Source organism: Prionailurus viverrinus, chromosome B3, assembly GCF_022837055.1.
Source record: "Prionailurus viverrinus isolate Anna chromosome B3, UM_Priviv_1.0, whole genome shotgun sequence".
Taxonomy (NCBI): Eukaryota; Metazoa; Chordata; class Mammalia; order Carnivora; family Felidae; genus Prionailurus; species Prionailurus viverrinus.
The window spans coordinates 142,818,120-142,843,243 of NC_062566.1; the positions used below are offsets into that span (position 1 = coordinate 142,818,120).

The 25,124-nt window shown below is 41.3% G+C and overlaps 2 long non-coding RNA genes and 4 gene segments (V, D, J or C); 2 read left to right on the forward strand and 4 right to left on the reverse strand.

Moving 5' to 3' along the window:
* Positions 1-12,897, reverse strand: part of LOC125168488 (immunoglobulin heavy constant gamma 4-like) — a 238,365-nt gene extending 225,468 nt beyond the window's left edge. The window contains 2 exon segments of the C gene segment in view: positions 12,359-12,662; positions 12,762-12,897. Coding sequence covers positions 12,359-12,662; positions 12,762-12,807 — 350 coding nt within the window.
* Positions 1-25,124, reverse strand: part of LOC125168484 (immunoglobulin heavy constant alpha 2-like) — a 350,186-nt gene that overhangs the window by 261,620 nt on the left and 63,442 nt on the right.
* Positions 1-25,124, reverse strand: part of LOC125168486 (immunoglobulin heavy constant gamma 1-like) — a 533,257-nt gene that overhangs the window by 202,320 nt on the left and 305,813 nt on the right.
* LOC125168481 (immunoglobulin delta heavy chain-like) overlaps positions 1-25,124 on the reverse strand; it is a 724,259-nt gene that overhangs the window by 151,792 nt on the left and 547,343 nt on the right.
* The window catches only part of LOC125168523 (uncharacterized), a 242,250-nt gene that overhangs the window by 116,454 nt on the left and 100,672 nt on the right, over positions 1-25,124 (forward strand). The window lies entirely within an intron of this gene.
* LOC125168518 (uncharacterized) overlaps positions 1-25,124 on the forward strand; it is a 157,433-nt gene that overhangs the window by 115,854 nt on the left and 16,455 nt on the right. For 7 of the 8 annotated variants that reach the window (XR_007153163.1, XR_007153167.1, XR_007153164.1 and 4 more), the window contains exon 3: positions 23,576-23,712. This is a non-coding gene — a long non-coding RNA (uncharacterized LOC125168518). Of the gene's footprint in view, positions 1-23,575; positions 23,713-24,049; positions 24,064-25,124 lie in introns of those variants that run through there. The other variant, XR_007153169.1, reaches the window with a different exon arrangement.

A 25,124-nucleotide genomic window follows, 5' to 3' on the forward strand; every position in this document is an offset into this window, starting at 1 on the left:
TTTGTGGTTCGATGATAATTTTAGAGTTATTTGTTCTAGCTCTGTGAAAAATGCTGGTAGTATTTGACAGGAAATTGAATTATTTGCATTGAATGTCTAGATTGCTTTGGATAGTATTGTCCTTTACCAATGATTTTTCTTTTATCCATGTGCATGGAATATTTTTCCATTTCTTTGTGTTTTCTTCAATTTCTTCCATAAATGTCCCAGACCTTTCAGAGTACAGATCTTTTACCTCTTTACTTAGGTTTATTTCTAGTATATTATGGTTTTGGTGTAATTTTAAATGGGATTGATTCCTTGATTTCTCTTTCTCCTGCGTCATTATTGGTGTATAGAAATGTAACAAATTTCTATATGTTGATTTTGTATGCTGGAAATTTACAGATTTATTGTACCAGTTCTAGCGGGGTTTTTTTTTTAGTGGAGTCTTTCAGGTTTTCTATATATGGTATAAAATTCAACTCCAGAACTGAATAATCCTATTAAAAAATGGCCAAGAGACATGAATAAGCATTTTTTCAAATGCGACCTACAGGTTGTCAATAAACACATGAAAAGATGGTCAACATCACTCCTCATCAGGAAAATATAAATCCAAACTACAATGAAATATCAACTCACACTGGTCAGAAAGGCTGAAGTCAACAGCACAAGAAACAACAGGTGTTGGTGAGGATGCAGAGAAAGAGGATCCTTTTCGAGGTGCTGGTGGGAATGCACACTGGCACAGCCACTATGGAAAACAGCATGGAGGTTCCTTAGAAAGCTAAAAATATAACTACGTTACGATAGAACAAATGCACTACTAGGTATTCACCCAAACAATACATAAATACTAATTGAAGGGAATTGTACCTCTATGTTTATAGCAGCTATTTCACAAACAGCCCAGGTATGGAAACAACCCAGCCCAAGTATGCATTGATTTATGAATGGGTATAGAATATGTGGTATATCTACATAACCCCGTCCACACACACTGGAATATTTCTCAGCCGTAAAAGGAATGACATCAGACAGTTGTAAGGACATGTATGGGTCTAGAGAGTATTATATTTACTGAAATAAGTCAGAGAAAGACAAATATATGATTTCATCCATATGTAGAATTTAAGAAACAACAAATGGGCAAAGGGACAAATAAGAGAGAAGAGGCAAACCAAGAAATAGGCGATTTTTTCAATGTTCACTTATTTATTTAGAGAGAGAATGGGAGTGGGGCAGAGGCAGATGGGAAGAGAATCCCAAGGAAACGTCGTGCTGTCAGTGCAGAAACCAAAGTGGGGCTCGATCTCAGGAACGATGAGATCAAGACAAGAGCCCAGATCAAGAGTCATGGGCCTAACCCATGGAACTATGTAAGCACCACGAAACAGATACTTAACTATAGGGAAAAAACTGATGGTTACCTGGGGTGGGGGGGAGGGATGGGAGGGAGTTTATGGGGATTAAGGGGAGCGCTCATAATGAACAGTGGGTGCTGTATTGCAATGTTGAATCACTATATTTTACACCTGAAACTAGTATTACATTGCATGTTAACTGACTGGAATTTGAAGAAAAACTCAAATAATGTATTTATAGTGCTTGCAAATGGCCATGTTGGTATACAGCCAATGAAGAAGCTTTTATTGCAGAAAATATACTACCGGAAAGTATACCTATGAATATTTGAACTAAGGTATGTTCTTTTCCTTTCCCATCCCAGATCAGCAAGTAGAAACTCCAGTGCAAGTAACTGGGACTATAGGCATGTGCCACTGAGCCTGGCTGCAACCTCCCCTCCAGACTGTTGTAGCCAATACACAGGATTCCCGGTGACCAGCTCCTGTTCAGAGGACTCTTTCCCAGAGGGACAGGATGTCAGTGACCCTAAGCTGTTTTCTGTTGAGGCCAAGCCCCAGCAGGTGCCACTGAGATGTGCAACTCACTCATTGTTGGCAGCCCCACTCCCTGGAAGGAAGCTCTGCCCTGGGCACAGTCCACTAGGGATGCTGGGAATCTGATCACCCCAGACCTGACTTGTATGGCAGGAGTCTCATGCCACCAGGACAAGCAAGCCACAAGGCAGTGAAGCTGCCAGCCACCCCTAAACAGAGCCCTCAGTTTCCAAACTGTTTGGAATCCTGTTTGTCCCCGATACGCCCTGCAGCTGCAGACCTTTGCCCAGAGTATTGCCCAGGGTAAGGGGGAGATGGAGCAATCCTCTAAATCAAGGAGCAAATCTGTTCCTATAGAACTGACTTCATTTCCAGCTAAGTGTGAGGAAGAAGGTCTGGGCCTCTTGTTGTGGGAGAGTCAGGTGCAGGAGACCAATAGTTTCAGTGGAGGATTCCTAACCTACTCCTGCTCACCTGCAGGAGTGAGCCAGAGCCAGGGACAGTGGAGGGAACAGCTCCTGTCAGAACACATATGAGATTATGGCCTCAACAACTCTCCATTCAGAGGAGTCCGAGGTTGTAGGGTTCAGTCTGTGGAGACTCCATACATCAGAGGGTGGTTGAACATAAGAGTGCTCTCAAATGAAGCAGAGTATCTCATCATGTGGTTTGGGAAAGAAAGAGATAAGGAATGCCCAACCAAACCAGTGTCACCATGGTCTGGCTGTGTGAATGTCCCAGGTCACACCACCTCCGTAATTATGGGACTACCGCCCTCCCCTCCACATCATGTCTTTGAGTTTCACCTGGTTTCAGGTGTGCATCAGTAGTGTCACATTTCTGTGGCAAAGCATCCCATTGATGGAAGTTTCGTAGTTGGTTTATTCCTTTATATTTAGAAAGACTTTTGCCTTATTCTGAGCTTCTAACACTAAGAAAGATGCTATAAATATTTACACACCATTTATTTTCTGAGCATGGGATTTCATTTTTTCAGGGGCAAATACTCAGGAGTGGTATTTCCAGGTTACCGTTTATGTCATCCATGTATAATTTCATAAGCAACAGCCAACGGTTTTCCAGAGCTGGTGTTTATTTGTCAATCCTTCCTGCATTGTTTGAGGCCCCACGTATGCTGGATGCTCACCTGGATGTTGCTGTCAGTGTTGTTTTCATTCCTGAGCCATTGGGATGTGTGTACAGGGCATCTTTTGCGTTCTTGTTTTGAATTTCCCTGACAGTCGATGGTGTGAAGAGTCTTCTCCAGTCCGTACCTAATGTGTCTATAACCTCAAGGATAGGATGTCTACTACACAAGGCTGTGCTTGTTTTAGGGAGGTTTGTTTCCTTTCTTCCTTTTGACTGTTGAGGGCTCTTAGCATATTCAAGATGCAGGTCCCTTGGTGGTTATGCAATTTGTGAATATGTCTCTTACTCTGTAACTTAATTTACTATGGGTATTCATGTGGGCAGATAAGCATATTTGATTTTCACAAAGTCTCTTTATACTATTTCTTTTTATGGATGTTGTGTTCTTAGCTATAGTTTTCATTTTCTTGATGATTGATTGCTTGTGACTAATATTTTTTTAAGATGTTTATTCTTTTTTTTAACGTTTATTTATTTTTGAGACAGAGACAGAGCATGAGCGGGGGAGGGTCAGAGAGAGGGAGACACAGAATCTGAAACAGGCTCAAGGCTCTGAGCTGTCAGCACAGAGCCCAACGCGGGCCTTGAACTCACAGACCACGAGATCATGACCTGAGCCGAAGTTGGCTGCTTAACCGACTGAGCCACCCAGGCGCCCCTAAAATGTTTATTCTTGATAGGGAGAGAGAGACAGAACATGAGCGGGGAAAAGCAGAGAGAGAGGGAGACACAGAATCTGAAGCAGGCTCCAGGTTCTGAGCTGTCAGCATAGGGCCTGACAACGGGGCTCAAACCCTCAAATCGTGACATCGAGACTGAGCTGAATTGAGACACTTAACCGACTGAACCACCCAGGCACCCCACTGATACCTTGACTTACAATGTAACTAAAAGTCTTGTTTTTTTCTGGTTTCTCTCAATGTTGACTTCTCTATTTGGTCTCTGGTGACTTAGAGTTTTGTCGTTTATTTTTAAATTTATAGACTCTAGCAAGTCATTTTCATGGCATGGTTTTTCATAATATATGGAAATTAGGCTCTCATGCTGAAATTGAAGTTCACATTTCACAAGAGTTGCCATTCTGTGTCTCTTTGGCCAGACTGCTCATCAGATTTGATAGATATGCTCCTGGGGTCAAAAACCACGTTTACCTTTTCAGGTGGCGGGCTTTCTATATGTCTCAGGAGCCGTTGAGCTCTGTGCACACAACCGAGTTCTTGACACAATTTTTCCTTCGCAATTCTATGTGAAACCCTCAAAATCCATTTTTTGCATTGCCAAATTTAGACAGTTCATGAATAGAACGCATTGAAGCTCTTGTATCATTTCCTAAAATTATTTTACTCTTGCGTGTTGGGACTGTAAATTTTCTTCTTCCTTCCAAGGGGAGCTCATATCTGCATTTGTGGAATTCTTCCAGGCTTCTCATCTCTTAATACTTTTCCAACGTGCTGTGCAGTTTTTTTTACCAAATGAATACTTAGGTTTATTTGTACTCTACCACATTGGGTGATAGGAGCCGTGAGACAGGCTGCATCACATGGGCTTTTTTTTGTCCCCTTGTATGTTATCTGTCATATTGAATGTTTATAGAACATCTAGCCCCTCACTTTCATGAACCACTAACAGGAAACATGGTTCTCTTCAAGACACAGGAAAGGAAGACAAGGAAGCTGAGACAGCAATTCGGGGAAGGAAACCCAGAGCTTCTCAGGAAGCGTCAGCTGTTCACACTTTCCAGTTCTGCAGATGTGGGTCCCTGCTGAGGCCCAACCTGGGTTCTTGTGCAGGAGTCTGGACAAGCTGCCCATGATGTGTGGGGACAGTGGAGTTGGGAAGGGCAGCTGTGGTTTGAATTCCAGCCCACCTGGCACTGCTGTGAAAATTCATGAGTATGTTAATTTATGTCCACCATCAGTTAGGGATATAATGAGTAAATGCAAGACGTTAGACTCACTACCTTAGATTCCATGTTCATGACAATTTGTGACAACAATTCTCCCTTCCTTTTTTCCACTTTTAAACTTTTTAAGTTTGTGTTTAAATTTTTGTTAGTTAACATATTGTGTAATATTAATTTCAGTAGTAGAATTTATTGATTCATCACTTACACTAACACCCAGTACTCATCACAACACGTGGCTTCCTTAATCCCCAACACCCATTATCCCATCCCCCACACACCTGCCCTCCAGCAACCCTCAGTTTGGTCTCTAACCTTAGACTTTTTTTTATGATTTCTTGCTCTTTTCCCCCTTCCCCTAGATCATCTGTTGCGTTTCTTAAATTCCCCATATGAGGAAATCATATGGTGTTTGTTATCCTTGACTGACTTACTTTGCTTAGCATGATACCCTCTAGCTGCATCAACATCTTTGTGAATGGCAAGATTTCATTCTTTTTTATGACTGAGTAATATACCATTCTAGACATATAGCAGATTAATCACATGGTGGACTTTTGGTCTCTTTCCTCAGTTTGTCTGTCATGGTTAATGCTGCTGTAAACATTGGGGTGCATGTACTTCCTCAAATCAGAAGTTTTGTATGCTTTGGATGAATTCCTAGTAGAGCAATTGCTGGTGTGTAAGGTTGTTTGATTTTTAGTTTTTAAACTGTTTTCTGGAATGGTCCGGGCCCTTTGCATTCCCACCAAGAGTATAAAAGGGTTCCCTTCTCTCCTCATCCTCATCAATATCTGTTGTTTCAACAAACAATGTTGTTAATTTTAGCCATTCTGACGGGTGTGTGGTCATCTCTCACTGTAGCTCTGATTTGTAATTCCCTGATGATGAGTGATGTTGAGCATATGTTCGTGTGTCAGTTAGCCATCTGAATGCTTTGTTTGGAAAAGTATCTCCTCATGTCTTCTGCCCATTTCTTCACTGGATTCTTTGTATTTTGGGTGTTGAGTTTGAGAAGTTTTTGTAGATTTTGGATAGTAAGCCTTTATCAGATATGTGGTTTGCAAATACCTTTTTAATTTCTGTAGAATGCCTTTTTGATTACTTGATTGTTTCTTTAGCTGTGCAGAAGGTTTTTATTTTGATGAGGTCCCAGTAGTTCAAGTTTGCTGTTGTTTCCCTTGCCTCTCAAGACACGTCTAGTAAGAAGTTGCTATGTCCGATGTCCAGGAGGTTGCTGCCTGTGTTCTCTTCTAGGATTTGATGGTCTCCTGTCTCACATTTAGGTCTTTCACCCATTTGGATTTATTTTTGTGTATGGAGTAAGAAAGTGGTTCAGTTTCATTCTTCTGCATGTTCTGGTCCAGTTTTCCCAACACCCTTTGTTGACAAGGCTGTCTTTTTTCCCATTACATAGTCTTTCCTACTTCATCCAAGATGAGGTGGCCATACATTTGTGAGTCCATATCTGGGTTTACTATTCTGTTCTCTTGATCTATGTGTCTCTTTTGTGCTTGTAGCTTACTGTCTTGTAAGTACAGCTTTGTAATATAGCATGAAATCCATAATCATGAAGTCTCCCGTTTCTTTGTGTAGCATAGACATTTCAACACTCCTTGCTCCTTAAATCCATGAACATTGAAGGTGTTTCCATTTCTTTGTGTCATCCTCAGTTTCTTTCACCGTTTTTAGAGTCTTTGGAGTATAGATATTTTAACTCTTTAGGTATCCTATTATATTTGGTGCAATTGTAAACGGGATGGATAGTTTTTTTATTTTTCTTTCTGTTTCTTCATTATTGCTGTGTAGAAATGCAGCAGATTTCAGTATGTTGATACTGTATCTTGTGACTTTGCTGAATTTGTGAATCAGTTCTTGCAATATTTTGGTGGAGTCTTGAGTTTTTTATATAGAGTGTCATGTTATCTGTGAAGAGGGAATATTTGACTTCTTCTTTTCCAACTGGAATGCATTTGTTTTTTGTTGTTGTCTGTTTTTGAGGATGTTTCCACTGTTTCCACTGCTGTGTTAAGTAGAATGATGGGAGTGGACATCCCTCTTGTGTTCCTGACAGTAGAGGAAAAGGTTTCTTTTCCCCACTGAGGATATTAGCTGTGGGGTTTTCATGTACGGACTTTATGATGTTGAGGTGTGTTTCCTCTACCCCTTGTTGAGGGTTTTATCAAGAGAGAATGATGTACTATGTCAATTTTTTTTTGCATCTATTGAGAGGGCCATATCATTCATATCCTTTCTCTGATTGATGGTATGTATTACATTGATTTATTTGTGACTATTGAACCACCCTTACAGCCAAGGAATAAATCCCACCTGGTCACGTTAAAGGATCCTTTTAATGTATTGTTGGATTCAATTTGCTTTTTTTTTTTTTAATTTTTTTCAACGTTTTTTATTTATTTTTGGGACAGAGAGAGACAGAGCATGAACGGGGGAGGGGCAGAGAGAGAGGGAGACACAGAATCGGAAACAGGCTCCAGGCTCTGAGCCATCAGCCCAGAGCCCAACGCGGGGCTCGAACCCACGGACTGCAAGATCCTGACCTGGCTGAAGTCGGACGCTTAACCGACTGCGCCACCCAAGCGCCCCTGCAAGTATTTTCTTGACAATTGTTGCATTCTTGCTCATTAGGGCTAGTGGCCTGTAAGTCTCATTTTTAGTGGGGTTTAATCTGGTTTGGAACCGTGAACATACTGATCTTATAGAATGAATTTGGAAGTTTTCTTTCCATTTCTATTATTTGGAACAGTTTGTGAAGACAGGAATATTCTATTCTACTTAAATCGAATATTTGACACTCTTCTTAAATATCTGGTAGAATTCATCTGTGAACCTATCTGGCCCTGGATTTTTGTGTGTCAGTATTTTTGATTAATGATTAGTTTCTTTGCTCATTATCAGTCTGTTCCTGTTTTCTATTTCTTCCTTTTTCAGTTTAGGTAGTTTACATTATTCTGGGAATTTATCCATTTCTTCCAGATTGCCCAATTTGTTGGCATATAAATCTCCAAACTATTTCTCATAGTTGTATTTCTGTGGTGTCAGCCGCGATGTCTCCTCTCAAATTCTGATTATATTTACTTTCGTCCTTTCCCTTGTTTTTGCCAAGTCTGCCCATGGGTTTATCATTTTTATTTATTCTTACAAAAACCAACTTATAGTTTCATTCATCTGTTCTACTGTTTTTTTTTTTTGTTTCTATATCATTTATTTCTGCTCTAATCTTTTTTGTTTACCTGCTCCTGCTGGCTTTAGGGTTCATCTGTTGTTCTTTTTCTAGCTCCTTTAGTTGTAAAGTGGTTGTGTGTTTGAGACCTTTCTTCTTTCTTGAGTTTGGCCTGTACTGCTATATATTTCACTCTTCCATCAACTTTGCTGCATCCAGATGGTTTGGAACTGGCATGTTTTCATTTTCATTTGCTTCCATGTATTTTTTATTGCTTCTGTAATTTCCTGAAAATCTCATTCCGCTTTTACTACAGTGTTCTTTAACCTAATGTATTGGTGGTGTTGCCCAAAGTTTTCTTGGGGTCGACTTCAAGTTTCATAGTGTTGTGGTTTGAAAATACGCATGGAATGATCTCAGTGTTTTTGTACTTGTAGAGGGCTGATTTGTGACATAGTATGTGATCTGTTCTGGAGAATGTTCCATGCACACTCAAAAAGAATGTGTCTTCTGGTGCTTTAGGATGGAATGTTGTGAATATATCTGTTAAGTCCATTCAGTCCATGTGTCTTTCAAAGCCATTGTTTCCTTATTGATTTTCAGCTTAGATTGTCTTTCCATTGTTGTAAGTGGAGTGTTAAATTTCTCTATTACTACTATTGTCTATTATCAATGAGTTTCTTTATCTTTCTTAGTAATTGAGTTATATATTTCAGTGCTTACATTTTTTGGGTATAAATATTTAAAGCTTCAGATCTTCTTGTTGGATAGACCCCTTTATGATGATATACTGCCTTCCTGATCTCTTGTAACAAACTTTGGTTTGAAAACTTTGGTTTGATATGAGTGTGGTACTACAACTTTCTTTTGACGTCCATTATCATGATAAATTGTTCACCCTCCCCTCACTTTCAATCTACAGGTGTTTTAGGTTGGAAATGAGTCAATCGTGTGCAGTGTATAGAAGGATCTTGTATTTGTTTTTATCCATTCTGGTATCCTATGTCTTTTGATTGGAGCATTTTGCCCATTTACATTCACAGTAATTATTGATAGATATAAACTTAGTGCCATAGTATTACCTCCAAAGTCATTGTTTCTGGAGATTTTTCTCTGTTTATTTCTAGTCTTTGTTACTTTTAGTCTTCCTTTCCCACTCAAAGGGTCCCCTGTAATTTCTTGCAGGGCTGATTTAGAGCCCTGAACTCCTTTGGTTTTATTTGTCTGGGAAATTCTATCACTCCTTGTATCTGAATGACTGCTTTCCTGGAGAAAGTATTCTTAGCTGCATAATTTTCAAATGCGCATGTTGAGGATATGATGCCACTCCCTCCTTGCATGAAGGTTTCTGTAGAGACATCTGCCATAGTTTTTTTTTTTTTTATCTTCCCTTGTTAGTTAGCAACTTCTTTTGTGTTGATGCTTTTATGGTTTTTCTTTATCTGGATATTTTGCCATTTTCCTATGATATGTCTCAGTGTTGGCCTGCCTTTTTTTTTAATTTTATTTTAATGGGTGTTCTCTCTGCCTCCTAGATGTGGATGTCTATTTCCTTCCGCAGCTTGTGGAAATTTTCACTATAATTCACTCAGCCCAAATGTATCCCACTTTTTCTCCCTCTTATTCTTTTGGGACTCCTTTCAAAAGAATGTTATTATAGTTTATGGAGTTGCTGATTTCCCTAAGTGTATGTTTGTGATGCAATATTTTAATTTTCCTCTTCTTTCCAGCTTCATTTCCCCCATACTTTTATCTTCTATGTCCCATCCTCATTCATCTGCTTCTTTCAGCCTTGAGGTCATTATATCCAATCAGTTTCACATCTCGGTTACAACATTTAAAATTTCATCCTGACTAGTTTTTAGGTCTTTTCTGTTTGCAATAAGGGAATCCCTCATGTCTCATATATTTTCCTCAAGCACAGATAGTATCCTTATGATACTTTTTGAAAATCCTGTTTCAATATGAGAGTTTTAGAAATTCTGTTTGAGGCACATTAGTTTATGTGTTTTAATTACATCCCTCACAATGACCTTTTATCATTTTTTCTTTTAGGATGAATTCCTCCATCATGTTGTTGTCTATGTCTCTGCCTTCTTAAGTGTTTTAGAAAATCCTGTTATCTTTTCTGCTTCTAGGGTAGTATCTTCATTGAAGAGTGTTCACATACTGTCCAGGGCCTGACACTTCATGAAGCATTTGTTTTATGTTCCGTGGCACTGTGCTGTCGTGTTTTGGCTGCTCTGTCCCTCAGGACAGTCCTCTGCAGAGTTTCTCCTTGCCTCCAGTGGGGAGTGTTGGACCTTGTGCCCAGTGTTGTGAGTTTTCACTAGGTGAGTTTGGTCTGCTTGTTAAAAGAGGCTAATTCCTATCTCCCCTAGAGTTGAGCATATGCCTCACTGTATGATCAGCTGACTTGGTGCGTGTGGGGGTTTACAATGGTCTTTGGACGAAGGGGTGCAGTGGTGGTCTGGTTGCCAGGCACTCTTCCCTAGTAAGCAAGCACTTGATAGGGGCTGGAGTAGGTGGAGCTTGGTGTTAGTGGCTCAGCTTCCACTGGGGATGCTGTGCTGCTGCGTGAAACCTGTCCACCCTGATTGGTGGGAGGAAATACTGGCATCAGCTCCCTCTCTAATCCCTGGAGTTGGATTTCCCAGCCTCCCCTGTTCAAGAAGCCCTCACACAGAGAGAACACTTGTGAGTCCCAGGCTTCTGTCAGAATTGCTTTCACCCTGTGTCTAAGCCATTGGCCCATCTGGTGGCACAGGGCTCTTATGTTTTATCTCAGGAGCTCTAGCTGGGTTTGAAAACTCCAAATTGTATGAACTCAATATACAGGGACCCCACTGATCCTCTGGGAGAGGGTCTTGATGTGCTGTGCCTGGAGCTGGTTTACCCCAGATGGGCAGTTGCATGAACACTAGGGGCTTGGAGTTCATGGTGAAGAAGAACCAGAAGGCAGCGTCCAGCTAGCTGCTCTCAGAAGAGGCTCCTGTGCTAATGATCAGGGAATTTTAATGGGGCCTGTCAGCTCTCCTGTCCTATGAGAGGCAATGCCCCGTCTCCCAAATGCACTCCACAAAGGGAATTGTCTCTCCCCATGTGACCCAGGGGATACTCAGACCACAGTTCCCCTTATGGTCCTCTGCCCTCCTCCACAGGAGCACTGCTGTGCCCACCAGACTCCACCCCAATGATGGGATCGACTTTTAAATCTTCAGTCTTTGAGCTCCACGTTTATAGGAGATTGACTTGTCATGATTAACTTCATGGGTTATCTTGACTGCATCCTGGGTGCCCAGATTCACCACGGTTTCTGTGGATGTCTGTGATGTGTTCCAGAAGAGATTGGCATTTCCATCCATGGTTTCTTTCTGCCTGGGCACCACCCATTCCATTAAGGTTTTGACTAGAATCTGATGCAGAAATGGGACGAATTCCCTCATTTTTACTTCCCATATGCTTCTTTAAACTGGAATATTGGTCTCCTCTGTCCCTTTTTCGGAGAGTTACATCATCAGCTCTCCACGTTCTGAGACTAGACACTAGTTCAGAATCAGACAAGAATTACATCACTGGTTTTCCTGGGTCTTCAGCTTGTGACAGTAGATCATGGACTTCTCAACATATTTAGTTATGGAAACCAATGACCTTTGGGTTCTGTTCCTCAGGGGAATCTTGACTAATACATGAAGATTGTTTGTCTCTCATTTAGAGTAATTGAATAAAGCTGTAGCTCATTTAAAGTCCTGAGTAGCAAAGGGCTATGAAGAAAGTGTCACATTGTTTGACTGGGACAAGGGCTGGGTTAGGATAAGGAAGAGCTGTGGGATCCTGTGGTCCTGGCTGCACAGGGAGCGCATCTGGGAATCCTGTAAAGGTGAAGCTGTTGTGCCTCAGGAAATCTGTAATTCACTCATGTTGAGGGACTGGAGTAAGCAAGTGCAAACAACTGTGTCTTTGTGCACATTAGTCTAGTTTCCCTATGACAACCCAGTTGCTAATCCAGAGAGTTAATAGGTAAACACAGAAGCATATAACCAGGGAGGCTCCCTGGGAAAACTGCTGTGTGGAGAGGAAGCCCCAGACCCTGACAGGAAACCTGCCTGTAACCTCCATCTGCCCATGCGCCTGGGAACAAAGCAAAATTGTGCATAGTGTGCGCCCCCTGGTGGTGCTGATCCCCTCCTGCAGGGAGGTTTGTGTCTGGGTTCGCAGTGATGTCCCCTCACTGTGTCTCTCACACAGTAATATGTGGCCGTGTCCTCGGTCTTGAGGCTGTTCATCTGCAGATACAGCGTGTTCTTGGCGTTGTCTCTGGAGATGGTGAATCGGCCCTTCACGGAGTCTGTGTAGTATGTGCTACCTCCACTATTACTAATATACACGACCCACTGCAGCCCCTTTCCTGGAGCCTGGCGGACCCAGCTCATTGCATAGCTGCCGATGTTGAATCCAGAGGCTACACAGGTGAGTCTCAGGGACCCCCCAGGCTTCACCAGGTCTCCCCCAGACTCCACCAGCTGCTCGTCACACTGGACACCTGCAGACACAAGACATCTTGGTCAGGAAACTGTCACGCATCCACTGTTTCACTCATATCCATTCACAGACTCAGTGTCCCTCGTTCACCATGAATTACCTTTTAAAAGAGCAACCAGGAAAACCCAGCCCAGCACAAACTCCATGGTGAGGTGTGTGTGTTCTGTGCTGATCACAGAATGGGAACACCTGGGACTTCTGGGGCTGGGGCTCGTCTCCCAGCTGCAGGGCCGGGGCTGGGCTGGTTTTATCAGCACAGAGAGGGCTTCATTTGCATGTCCTCTGACATATATATCAAGCTCCAGACTTAGATTTGATTGTGTAAAAGTGAATGACAGGGTAGGGACGCACTTCAATATTAGTTTGTGTGGAATGGTGTGTGACAATATGAAGAATTCTTTGTTTTTAGTTTTGGATTTTTACCTTTATTAATGGAGGCTTCGGCATAATCTTTAAGAAATATTTACCTCAACAGCATGATCGCGCATTATTTTCTCTTACAATATTTTAATTTTTTAATTTTTAATTAGTATTTATTTTTAGTTTTAAAAATTAACATCCAAATTAGTTAGCATATAGTGCAACAATGATTTCAGGAGTATATTCCTTAGTGCCCCTTACCAGTTTAGCCCATCCCCCCTCCCACAACCCCTCCAGTAGCCCTCTGTTTGTTCTCCATATTTATGAGTCTCTTATGCTCTGTCCACTCCATGTTTTCATATTATTTTTGTTTCCCTTCCCTTATGTTCATCTGTTTTGTCTCTTAAAGTCCTCATATGAGTGAACTCATATGATTTTTGTCTTTCTCTGACTGACTCATTTCACTTAGCATAATACCCTGTAGTTCCATCCACATAGTTGCAAATGGCAAGATTTCACTCTTTTTGATTGCCGAGTAATACTCCATTGTATATATTTACCACTTCTTCTTTATCCATTCATCCATCGATGGACATTTGGCTCTTTCCATACTTTGGCTATTGTTGATAGTGCTGCTATAAACATGGGGGTGCATGTGTCCCTTTGAAACAGAACACGTGTGTCCCGTGGATAAATGCCTAATAGTGCAATTGCTGGGTCGTAGGGGAGTTCTATGTTCAGTTTTTTGAGGAATCTCCATACAGTTTTCCAGAGTGGCTGCACCAGCTTGCATTGCCCCCCAGAATGCAAAAGAGATCCTCTCTCTGCATCCTCGCCAACATCTGTTGTTGCCTGAGTTGTTAATGTTAGCCATTCTGACAGGTGTCAGGTGGTATCTCATTAGGGTTTTGATTGGCATTTCCGTGATGATGAGTGATGTGGAGCATTTTTTCATGTGTCGGTTGGGCATCTGGATGTCTTCTTTGGAGAAGTGTCTATTCATGTCTTTTACCCATTTCATCAGTGGATTGGGTTTTGGGTGTTGAGTTCGATAAATTCTTTATAGATTTTGGATACTAACTCTTTATGTGAGATGTCATTTGCAAATATCTTCTCCCATTCTGTCAGTTGAATTTTAGCTTTGCTGATTGTTGCCTTCACTATGCAGAAGATTTTTATTTTGATGAGGTCCCAGTCGTTCATTTTGCTTTTGTTTTCCTTGCCTCTGGGGACGTGTTGAGTAGGAAGTTGGTGCGGCCAAGACCAAAGATGTTTTTGCCTGCTTTCTGCTCGAGGATTTTGATGGCTTCCTGACTTACATTGAGGTCTTTCATCCATTTTGAGTTTAGTTTTGTGTATGGTGTGAGAAAGTGGTCCTGGTTCATTCTTCTGCATGTCGCTGTCCAGTTTTCCCAGCACCACTTGCTGAAGACACTGTCTTTATTCCATTGGATAGTCTTTCCTGCTTTGTCAAAGATTAGTTGGCCATACATTTGTGGGTCCATTTCTGGATTTTGTATTCTGTTCCATTGATCTGAGTGTCTGTTCTTGTTTTTTTTTTAATTTTTTTGGCATTTATTTATTACTTTTCAGAGACAGAGACAGAGCATGAGCGAGGGAGTGTCAGAGAGAGAGGAAGACACAGAGTTCCAAGCAGGCTTCAGGCTCTGAGCTGTCAGCACACAGCGTGATGTGGGACTCTAACTCACGAACTGCCAGATCGTGACCTGAGTCAAAGTCGGATGTTTAACAGACTGATCCACTCAGATGCCCGTGAGTGTCTGTTCTTGTGCCACTACCATAGTGTCTCGATGATTACCGCTTTGAAGTATAGCTTGAAGTCTGGGATTGTGATGCCTCCTGCATTGGTTTTCTTTTTCAAGATTTCTTTGGCTATTCGGCGGCTTTTCTGGTTCCATACAAATTTTAGGATTATTTTTTCTAGCTCTGTGAAGAATGCTGGTGTCACTTTGATCGGGATTGCATTGAATATGTAGATTGCTTTCGGTACTATCAGCATTTTAACAATATTTGTTCTTCCTATTCAGGAGCATGGAATGTTTTTCCATATTTTGTCTTCTTCAATTTCTTTCATAAGCTTTCTATAGTTTTCAGTGTAAAGATTTTTCACCTCTTTGGTTAGATTTATTCCTGGGTATTTAATGGTTTTTGGTGCTACTGTAAATGGGATAGATTCCTTGATTTCTCTTTCTGTTGCTTCATTGTTAGTGTATAGGAATGCAACCAATTTCTCTGCGTTGATTTTATATCCTGCCACTTGGCTGAATTCATGAATCAATTCTAGCAGTTTTTTGGTGGGGTCTTTTGGGTTTTCCATAGAGAGTATCATGTCATCTGTGAAGAGTGAAAGTTTGACCGCCTCCTGGCCGATTTGGATGCCTTTTATTTCTTTGTGTTGTCTGAGTGCAGAGGCTAAGACTTCCAATACTATTGTTGAATAAAAGTGGCGAGAGTGGACATCCCTGTCTTGTTCCTGACCTTAGGGAGAAAGCTCTCAGTTTTTCCCCATTGAGGATGATATTAGCATTGGGTCTTTCATAGATGGCTTTTATGATCTCGAGGTATGGTCCTTCTATCCCTACTTTCTTGAGGGTTTTTATCAAGAAAGGATGTTGTATTTTGTCAAATGCTTTCTCTGCATCTATGGAGAGGATCATATGGTTCCTGTCCTTTCTTTTATCGATGTGATGAATCACGTTAATTGTTTTACAGATATTGAGCCAGCCCTGCATCCCAGGTATAAATCCCACTTGGTCGTGGTGAAGAATTTTTTAATGTATTATTGTTTCTGGTTGGATAATATGTTGTTGAGGATTTTTGCATCCATGTTCATCAGGGAAATTCATGTATAGTTCTCTTTTTAAGTGTTGTCTGTGTCTGTTTTTGGAATCGAGGTAATGCTGGCTTCATAGAAAGAGTTTGGAAGTTTTCCTTCCATTTCTACTTTTTTGGAACAGTTTCAAGAGAATAGGTGTTAACTCTTCCTTAAATGTTTGGTAGAATTCCCCTGGAAAGCCATCTGGTCCTGGATTGTTGTCTTTTGGCAGATTTTTGATTACTAATTCAATTTCCTTACTGGATATGTGTCTGTTCAAATTTTCTATTTCTTCCTGTTTCAGTTTTGGTAGTGTATATGTTTCTAGGAATTTGTCCATTTCTTCCAGATTGCCCATTTTATTGGCATATAATTGCTCATAACATTCTCTTCTTACTGTTTTTATTTCTGTTGTGTTGGTTGTGATCTCTCCTCTGTCATTCTTGATTTTATTTAGTTGGGTCCTTTCCTTTTTCTTTTTGATCAAACTGGATAGTGGTTTATCAATTTTGTTAATTCTTTCAAAGCATCAGCTTTTAGTTTCATTGACCTGACCTACTGTGTTTTGGTTTCGATAGCACTAATTTCTGCTCTTATCTTTAGTATTTCCTGCCTTCTGCTGGTTTTGGGTTTTATTTGCTGTTCCTTTTCCAGCTCTTTAGTCATAAGGTTAGGTTGTGTATCTGAGATCTTTCTTCCTTCTTTACGAAGGCCTGGATTGCTATATACTTTCCTCTTATGACCGCCTTTGCTGCATCCTAGAGGTATACGTTGTGGTGTTATCATTTTCATTGACTTCCATATACTTTTTAATTTCTTCTTTAACTGCTTGGTTAGCCTGATTCATTCTTTAGTAGGTTCTTCAGTCTCTAATTATTTGTTACCTTTCCAGATTTTTTCTTGTGGTTGATTTTGAGTTCATGGCATTGTGGTCTGAAAATATGCATGGTATGATCTTGATCTTTTTGTACCTACTTAGGCCTGATTTGTGTCCCATATATGGTCTATTCTGGAGAAAGTTCCATGTGCACTGGAAAAGAGTGCATATTCTGTTGCTTTAGGATGAAATGTTCTGAATATATTTGTTAAGTCCTTCTGGTCCAGTGTGTCATTCAAAGCCATTGTTTTCTTGTTGATTTTTTGATCAGGTGATCTGTTCATTGTTGTGAATGGAATGTTGAAGTCTCCTACTATTATGGTATTCTTATCGATGAGTTTCTTTATGTTTGTGATTAATTGATTTCTATATTTGGGTGCTCTCACAATTGGCGCATAAATGTTTACAATCGTTAGGTCTTCTTGGTGGATAGACCCTTTGATTATGAAGGATATAATGCCATTCTGCATCTCTTGATGCAGTCTTTATTTTAAAGTCTAGATTGTCTGATATCAATATGGCTACTCCGGCTTTCTTTTGTTGAACATTAGCATGATAGATAGTTCTCCATCCCCTTATTTTCAATCTTAGGTGTCTTTAGGTCTAAAATGGGTCTCTTGTAAAAAGCATATAGATGGATCTTGTTTTCTTCTCCATTCTGTTACCCTATGTCTTTCGATTGGGGCATTGAGTCCATTGACGTTTAGAGTGAGTACTGAAAGATAGGAGTTTATTGCTATTATGATGCTTGTAGAGTTGGAGTTTATGGTGGTGTTCTTTGGTCTTTCTAATCTTTGTTGATTTTGGTATTTATTTATTTATTTGTACAGATATATTTTCATCTTTCCTCCCCTCAGAGAGTCTCCCTTAAAATTTCTTGCAGGGCTGGTTTAGTGGTCACAAACTCATTTAATTTTTGTTTGTATGGGAATCTTTTTATCTCGCCTTCTATTTTGAATGACATCCTTGCTGGATACAGAATTCTTGGATGCATATTTTTCTGATTTAGCACACTGAATACATCCCGCCACTCCTTTGTGGCCTGCCAAGTTTCTGTGGATAGGTCTGCTAAACCTGATCTGTCTTCCCTTGTAAGTCATGGACTTTGTTTCCCTGTTGGTTTTATGATTCTCTCCTTGCCTGAGTACTTTGTCAATTTGACTATGATGTGCCTTGTTGATGGTGGGTTTTGGTGGAGTCTAATGGGAGTCCTCTGTGCTTCCGGGATTTTGATGTCTGTGTCTTTGGCCAGGTTAGGAAAGATTTCCGCTATGATTTGCTCACATAACCCTTCCACCCCTATTTCTCTCTTCCACATCTGGTTCCCCTATGATTCTCATGTTTTTCCTTTTTAATGAGTCACTGATTTCTGTAATTCTTAAATCTTGCTCTTTTGCCTTAATCTTCCTCTTTTTTTCTGCTTCATTATTCTCTATAAGGTTGTCCTCTATAACGCTGATTCTCTGTTCTGCCTCATCCATCCATGCCACCGCTGCATCCATCTGTGATTGCAGCTCAGTTATAGCATTTTAAATGTCATTCTGGATATTTTTTACTTCTTTTATCTCTGCAGAAAGGGATTCTAATCTATTTTTGACTGCAGCTAGTATTCTTATTATTGTGATTCTAAATTTGGGTTCAGAAATCTTGCTTGTATCTGTGTTGGTTAAATCCCTGGCTGTCATTTCTTCGTGGTCTTTCTTTTGGGGTGAATTCCTTCATTTTATCATTTTGAAGGGAGAAAAGGAATTAATGAGGTCGCAAAATTGAAATGAAAAGATAAAATTACAGAAATATTAAAATTACAAATTAAACACACACAAATTGAATGGAATATGCTAGATCCTAGGTGTGTTTTGTTCTGGGTGTTGAAAGTGGTTTGACAGATTAGAGAAAAAAATGGTAGGGGGAGGAAAAAAAGGAAATAATTTGAGAATTTGAAAAAATGAATACACTGAAGTAGACTAAAATGAGATGATGGGAGTAAAATAGAGTTTGAAAAAATATACAGGAAAGTAAAGAATATAGTGGAAAAAATAAAGAAAAATATTTTTAATAGCAATTAAAAATAAATGTGAGTTTTTTCTTTTTCTGTATTCTAGAAAAAAGAGAGGAAACAAAAAAGAGAAAAAAGATACAAAAAGGAAAAAAAGGAAATCATTTGAAAATTCAAAAAGTGAATACACCGTAGTAGACTAAAATAAAATGATGGAAGTAAAATAGAATTTGAAAAAATTTACATAAAAGCAATCAATATAGTAAAAAAATTAAGGAAAAATATTTTTAATAGAAATTGAAAGTAAAATGAAGTTTTTCTCATTCTGCATTCCAGAAAAACTATAGAAACAAAGAAGGGAAAAACAGAAAAAGAAAGAAAAAGTAAAAAGGAAACTGGAAATTTGAAAACGGGAGTACACTGAGGTAGAGTAAAATAAAATGATGGAAGTAAAATAGAATTTGAAAAAAAATTACAGAAATGTAAAAAATATAGTAATAAAAATTAAGAAAAATATTTTTAATAATAATTGATAATAAAAATAATTTTTTTCTGCATTCAAGAAAAAGAAAAGAAGTGTAAAAGAGAAAAAGAAAAAAAAGAAAGAAAATTGACTAGATGAACTGGCTAACAGATTGAAATAGGACTGAAATTACTTCTTTATCCCCTAGATGTCAGTCTATGTAGCTCTTTATAGTCCATAAAGTAAGCGGCAGTGAGACTTGTGTTCCTGAAGAGCCCTGTTGACCCAGTTGGGAGGGGCTCAGTGTAATGGCTCTGCTGTCCACTAGATGGCGCTTTTAGGCTCCTGGGGTGGATTGTTGCCGTGCTTGTAGGTGCCAATGCAAATGCGCGGGAGTGGTGAAAATGGCGCCACCCGGGTACCCAGTCTGTTCTCCTGGATCAGCAATTGCACACCCATCCTCTGTCTTCAGCCCTTGTCCCCTCCCTGCTCCTTCACTCTCTGTGACCAGGCCCCAGGCCGCACCTCTCTCCCAAGTTTTGTCACAGACACGGCTGTTTTCCCTGGTCCCTTATGTCCAAAGGACTGCGGCTCTGACCTGTTCTGCCCCTCTTTGGGAAGGTGTCACCAAGCAATGTCCGAATGAGCAATGGCCGAATATTGGCTGCACCTAGGAACGCTTGCTGGACCCTGTTGTTGTTGGTGCCCCGAGACTATGGTCAGGTGCCAGCCCGCCCCAGAAAAAGTTCGTGAGAGAGTGTAGCAGCAGCGTTTCGTGGATTATGGAAAATCGCAACACACGGCTGGCACCAGGCTTCACCCTAAATGACCTTGTTGCAGCACCAGCGAATGTGGCCGTTTTCCGGGGTGTGCTGGGACCAGACGTCTTTGGCAGTCTCCTCCAAATGTCCTTCCAGCAGTGCAACTGCCTCTCCCCGTGTGGCCTGAGAACATCCCGGACGCCACTCTGTTCCTGGGATTTTCCCTTCCCACCAGAGCACCTCCAGGTATCGAGCTGTGGAGTTGCAGCCTTTGCTCTCCCCTTGTTTACAGTCTTAGTGGAATTTACCTACTCTCCTTTCTCCTTTCTCCCTTTTTAGTTTAGTCCCTGTGGCTGTTTCCAATTTTCCACGTTCTGTCCAGCTGCTTTTGGGGAGGGGTGCTTTTCCTGTTTTCTCCCCCACTCCCCAGTCTCCGTCCTCTCTCTGCCTGCAAAAGCACCTCCCTTCCTGCAGTTTCTTGCTCCCCAAGGCCCCCTCTCCTCGCCACATACTTGTTGAATTCTGTGGTTCAGGTTGTGCAGATTGTTGTGTTAATCCTCAATCAGTTTTCTAGGTGTGTAGGATGGTTTAGTGTTGGTCTGGCTGTATTTCATGGATGTGAGACACACAAAAATCTTCCACATTGTTCTGCCATCTTGTCTCCTCCCCCATTGACTGCCTGATTTTCATTTGAACATTTGAGGGTATTATGCCACTCCCTTCTTTCCTGCAGGTTTCTGTGGACACTTCGGCCATAATCTTTTTTTTTATCTTCCCGTATTCGTTAGCAAACTCTTCTGTCTTCATGCTTATTGGGTTTTTTAATGTGTGTATTTTGTGAATTTTACTATGTTATGTCTCAGAGTCGGCCTGCTGTTTTTTTTTTTTTTTTATTTTAATGGGAGTTCTCTGTGACTCATAGATGTGGATGTCTGTGTCCTTCAGCATTTAGTGGAGATTTTCCACTCTAATGCACTCAGACAAAACTTTTTTCTCCCTCTCTTCTTCTTCTGGGACTCCTTTGAAAATAATTTTATTACACTTTATGAAGTTGCTGATTCCCTAAGTATACGTTTATGATGCAATATTTTAATTTTCCTCTTCTTTCCTGCTTCATTTCTCACAAAATTTTATCTCTCATGTCACTTACTCATTCATCTGCTTCTTTCTGCCTTGAGTTCATTATATCCAATCAGGTTCACATCTCGGTTACAGCATTTTAAAAGTTTCAGCCTGACCTGGTTTTAGGTCTTTTCCATCTGTAGTCAGGGTATCCTCATGCCTTCTAGACTTTCTCAAGCGCAACTAGTATTCTTATGATAGTTTTTAAAAGTTCTGTTTCTTTATGCTAGGTATTAAATTCTGTTTGAGGCTTATTATTTATATGTGTTTTAATTACATCCCTGGCAATGTCCTTTTATGGTTTTTTCTTTTGGAATGAATTCCTCCATCACTCTGTATGTCCATGTCTCCGCTTTCTTAAGTGTTTTAGGAAAATCCTGTTATGTTTTCTGCTTCTAGAGGAGTGTCTTTTTTGAGAAATGATTACATACTGTTGACAACCGGACATTCTGGAAGCATTTCTTGCATGTGCTGTGTGCACTGTGCTGTCATGTATTGGCTGCTCTGTCCCTCAGGTCAGTCGTCTGCAGAGTTCTCCTTGCCTCCAGGGGAGAATTTTTCAACTTTGTCCATAGTGTTGTGAGGTTCAACTAGGTGAGTTTGGTCTCCTTATTAAAAGAGGCTAATTCCTATTTCCCTAGGGGTGAAGCTATGCCTCACTATATGGTCAGTAGACTTGGTGCCTGTGGGGGTATAAGGTGGTCTTTGGAAGGAAGGGTGCAATGGTGGTCTGGGTTCTAGACACTCGTTCCCTAGTAAGGAAGCACCTGAGGAAGGAAAGGTGGGTATGTCTTGGTGTCAGTGGCTCAGTATCTACTGGGGGGTGTTGTGCTGCTCACTGAATTCTGTCCATGATAATTGGTGGGAGGAATATTGGCAAAAGCTCCTTCTCTAGTCCCTGCAGTTGGAGTTTCCAGCCACCCCTGTTCAGGAAGCCCTCACAAAGAGAGAACAATCTGTACTCATGGGTCCCAGGCTTCCTTCAGAACCCAGCCTTCACCCTGCCTTTGTCCAATCCATTGGCACACCTGGAAGCTTAGGACTCTTATGTTTTATCTCAGCAGCTCTAGCTGGGTTTGAATACACCTAATAGTTGAACTCAAAGTGACAGGGACCCCACTGATCCTCTGGGACAGTGTCTTGCTGTGATGTGGTTGGAGCTGGTTATCCCAGAAGGGCAGTTGCATGAACACTAGGAGCTTGGAGTTCATGGTGAGGAAGAACAAGAAGGGAGCGTTCAGTTAGCTGCTCTCAGCAGAGGCTCCTATGCTAATGACCAGGGCAGTGCAATGGTGCCTGTCAGCTCTCCTGCCCCATGAGAGGCAATGCCCTGTCTCCCAAATGCACTCCAAGAAGGTAACTGTCTCACCCGATATGACCCAGGGGATCCTCAAACCGCAGCAGTCCCTATGGGCCTCGGGGCTGCTTCTCCACAGGAGTACTGCTATGCCCACCAGGCTCCACCCCAGTGATGGCATGGACTTCTAAATCTTCAGGTTTTGAACTCGACAATTACAGCAGGTTGACTTGTCATGATTACCTTTATGTGTCATCGTGACTGCATCATGGGTGTCCAGATTCACAACTGTTTCCGTGTATGTCTGTGATGAGTTTCCAGAAGAGATTGGCATTTCCATCCATGGTTTCTTTCTGCCTGGGCATCACCCATTCCATCATAGTTCTGAGTAGAATCCGTTGCAGAGGGAGGAAGAATTCCCTCATTTTTACTTCCCATGTGCTTGTTTGAACTGGAACATTGGTCTCCTCCTGACCTTGTTCTTAGTGTTACATATTAGGCTCTGAAGGTTCTGAGACTAGACACTAGTTGAGAATCAGGCGAGAATTATACCACTGGTTTTCCTGGCTCCCCAACTTGTGACAGTAGATCATGGGACTTCTCAACATATTTTGTCATGGAAACCAATGTGCTTTGGGTTCTGTTGCTCGAGGGAATCCTGATTAATACATGGAGATGATTTATCTCTTGTTTAGAGGAATTGAATAAAGCTGTAGCTCATTTAAAGTCCTGAGTAGCAAAGTGCCATGAAGGAAGTGTCACGTTGTTTGATTGGGACATGGGGTGGGTGAAGATAATGGGGAGCTGTGGGAGCTTGTGGTCCTGGCTGCACAGGGAGTGCATCTGGGCCTCATGTAAATGCTCAGCTATTGTGCCTCAGGAAATCTGTAATTCACTCATGTTGAGGGACAGGAGAAAGCAATGCAAACAACTGTGTCATTGTGCATGGTAGGGTAGTTTTCCTATGAAAACAATGATCTAATTCACACAGGTAATAGGTAAACACAGAATCCTGTGTCCAGAGAGGCTCCCTGGAGAAACTGCTGTGTGGACAGGAAGCCCCAGACCCTGACAGGAAACCTGCCTGTAACCTCCATCTGCACCTGCTCCTGGCAACACAAAGCAGAATTGTGCATAGTGTGTGCCCCCTGGTGGTGCTGCTCCCCTCCTGCAGGTAGGTTTGCCAGTGAGCTCCCAGCGAGGTCCCCTCACTGTGTCTCTCGCACAGTAATATGTGGCCGTGTCCTCGGTCTTCAGGCTGTTCATCTGCAGATACAGCGTGTTCTTGGCGTTGTCTCTGGAGATGGTGAATCGGCCCTTCACGGAGTCTGCGTAGCTTGTGCTACCTCCACTACTACTAATATACGCGACCCACTGCAGCCCCTTCCCTGGGACCTGGCGGACCCACTGCATGGTATAGCTACGGAAGTTGAATCCAGAGGCCACACAGGTGAGTCTCAGGGACCCCCCAGGCTTCACTAGGTCTCCCCCAGACTCCACCAGCTGCACGTCACACTGGACACCTGCAGACACAAGACATCTTGGTCAGGAAACTGTCACACATCCACTGGTTCTCACTCATATCCACTCACATACTCAGTGTCTCTCGTTCACCATGAATTACCTTTTAAAAATGCAACAAGGTAAACCAAGCCAAGCACATACTCCATGGTGAGGTGTCTGTGTTCTGTCCTGATCACTGAATGGAAACACCTGGGACCCCTGGAGCTGGGGCTCTTCTCCCAGCTGCATGGTTGGGATGGGCTGGTTTAATCAGCACAGAGAGGGCCCTATTTGCATGTCCTCTTACATATATATCACACTGCAGACTTAGATTTGATTCTTTAAAAGTGAATGGCAGATTTGGGATGCATTTCTCCATTAGTTTGTGTGGATGGTGCTGCGACAATATGAATAATTCTTATCAGTGAGCACAGGTATATTTGCGGAACTTGTGCATTTTTACATGTCTTTCATCAACAAAAGTCATTTTCGCTCTACAATTATTTTACATACTTTATGAAGTTTAATCCCAAGTACTTTATTCTGTGCCATTTTCAGTTGTATAATTTTGTTATTTGTTTTGCATATATTTCCATGCTGGTGTGTAGAATCACAGGTGGTTTATTTTTATTTATTTTCTTTGTTCATTGTGCTCATTGTGCATCCTGCACTTTTCCTCATTTTAAAAAACTGGTTCTAATATTTTTTGTGGTATCTCTAGGGTTTTGTTATGTTTAAGATCATGTCATCTGCAAACAAGTAATTGTCCTTTCTCCTTACTGATTTAAATGTCTTTTATTTCTTTTTATTGCCAAAGTTTGTGGGTACTTCTTCCAGTTATAGGAGAAGAATGACTTTCCCTTCTTTTCTTCTGGGTTTTCACCCGGTGTAAGCATTCAGTTGACATAAGACTGATCTAAAGGGGAGAATAAATTTCCTTTTGCAAGTGCCTGGGCTTCCTAATAATATGACACCCAGAGAATGAACAAAGCAGGTGGCACTTGTGACTTTCAGACAACAAAACATTGGATTTGGCAAGAGTCAAGGCAAAGGTGTGGTTTTGGGGTATTTAATTAGTCAACAAATAGCTAGGTTTGTTTTCACAACCTTCTTGTCCCTGAGTTCCTTATTCTGGTGCTAAGGATGGTTCTCCCCTCCTGGTACAGGGAAGGGGAGTTTCCCAAAGGTGATTTATATCCTGCTGTCAAGGGACACAGGAGGGTCTGAGTGTCCTTGGACTGGCTGTTT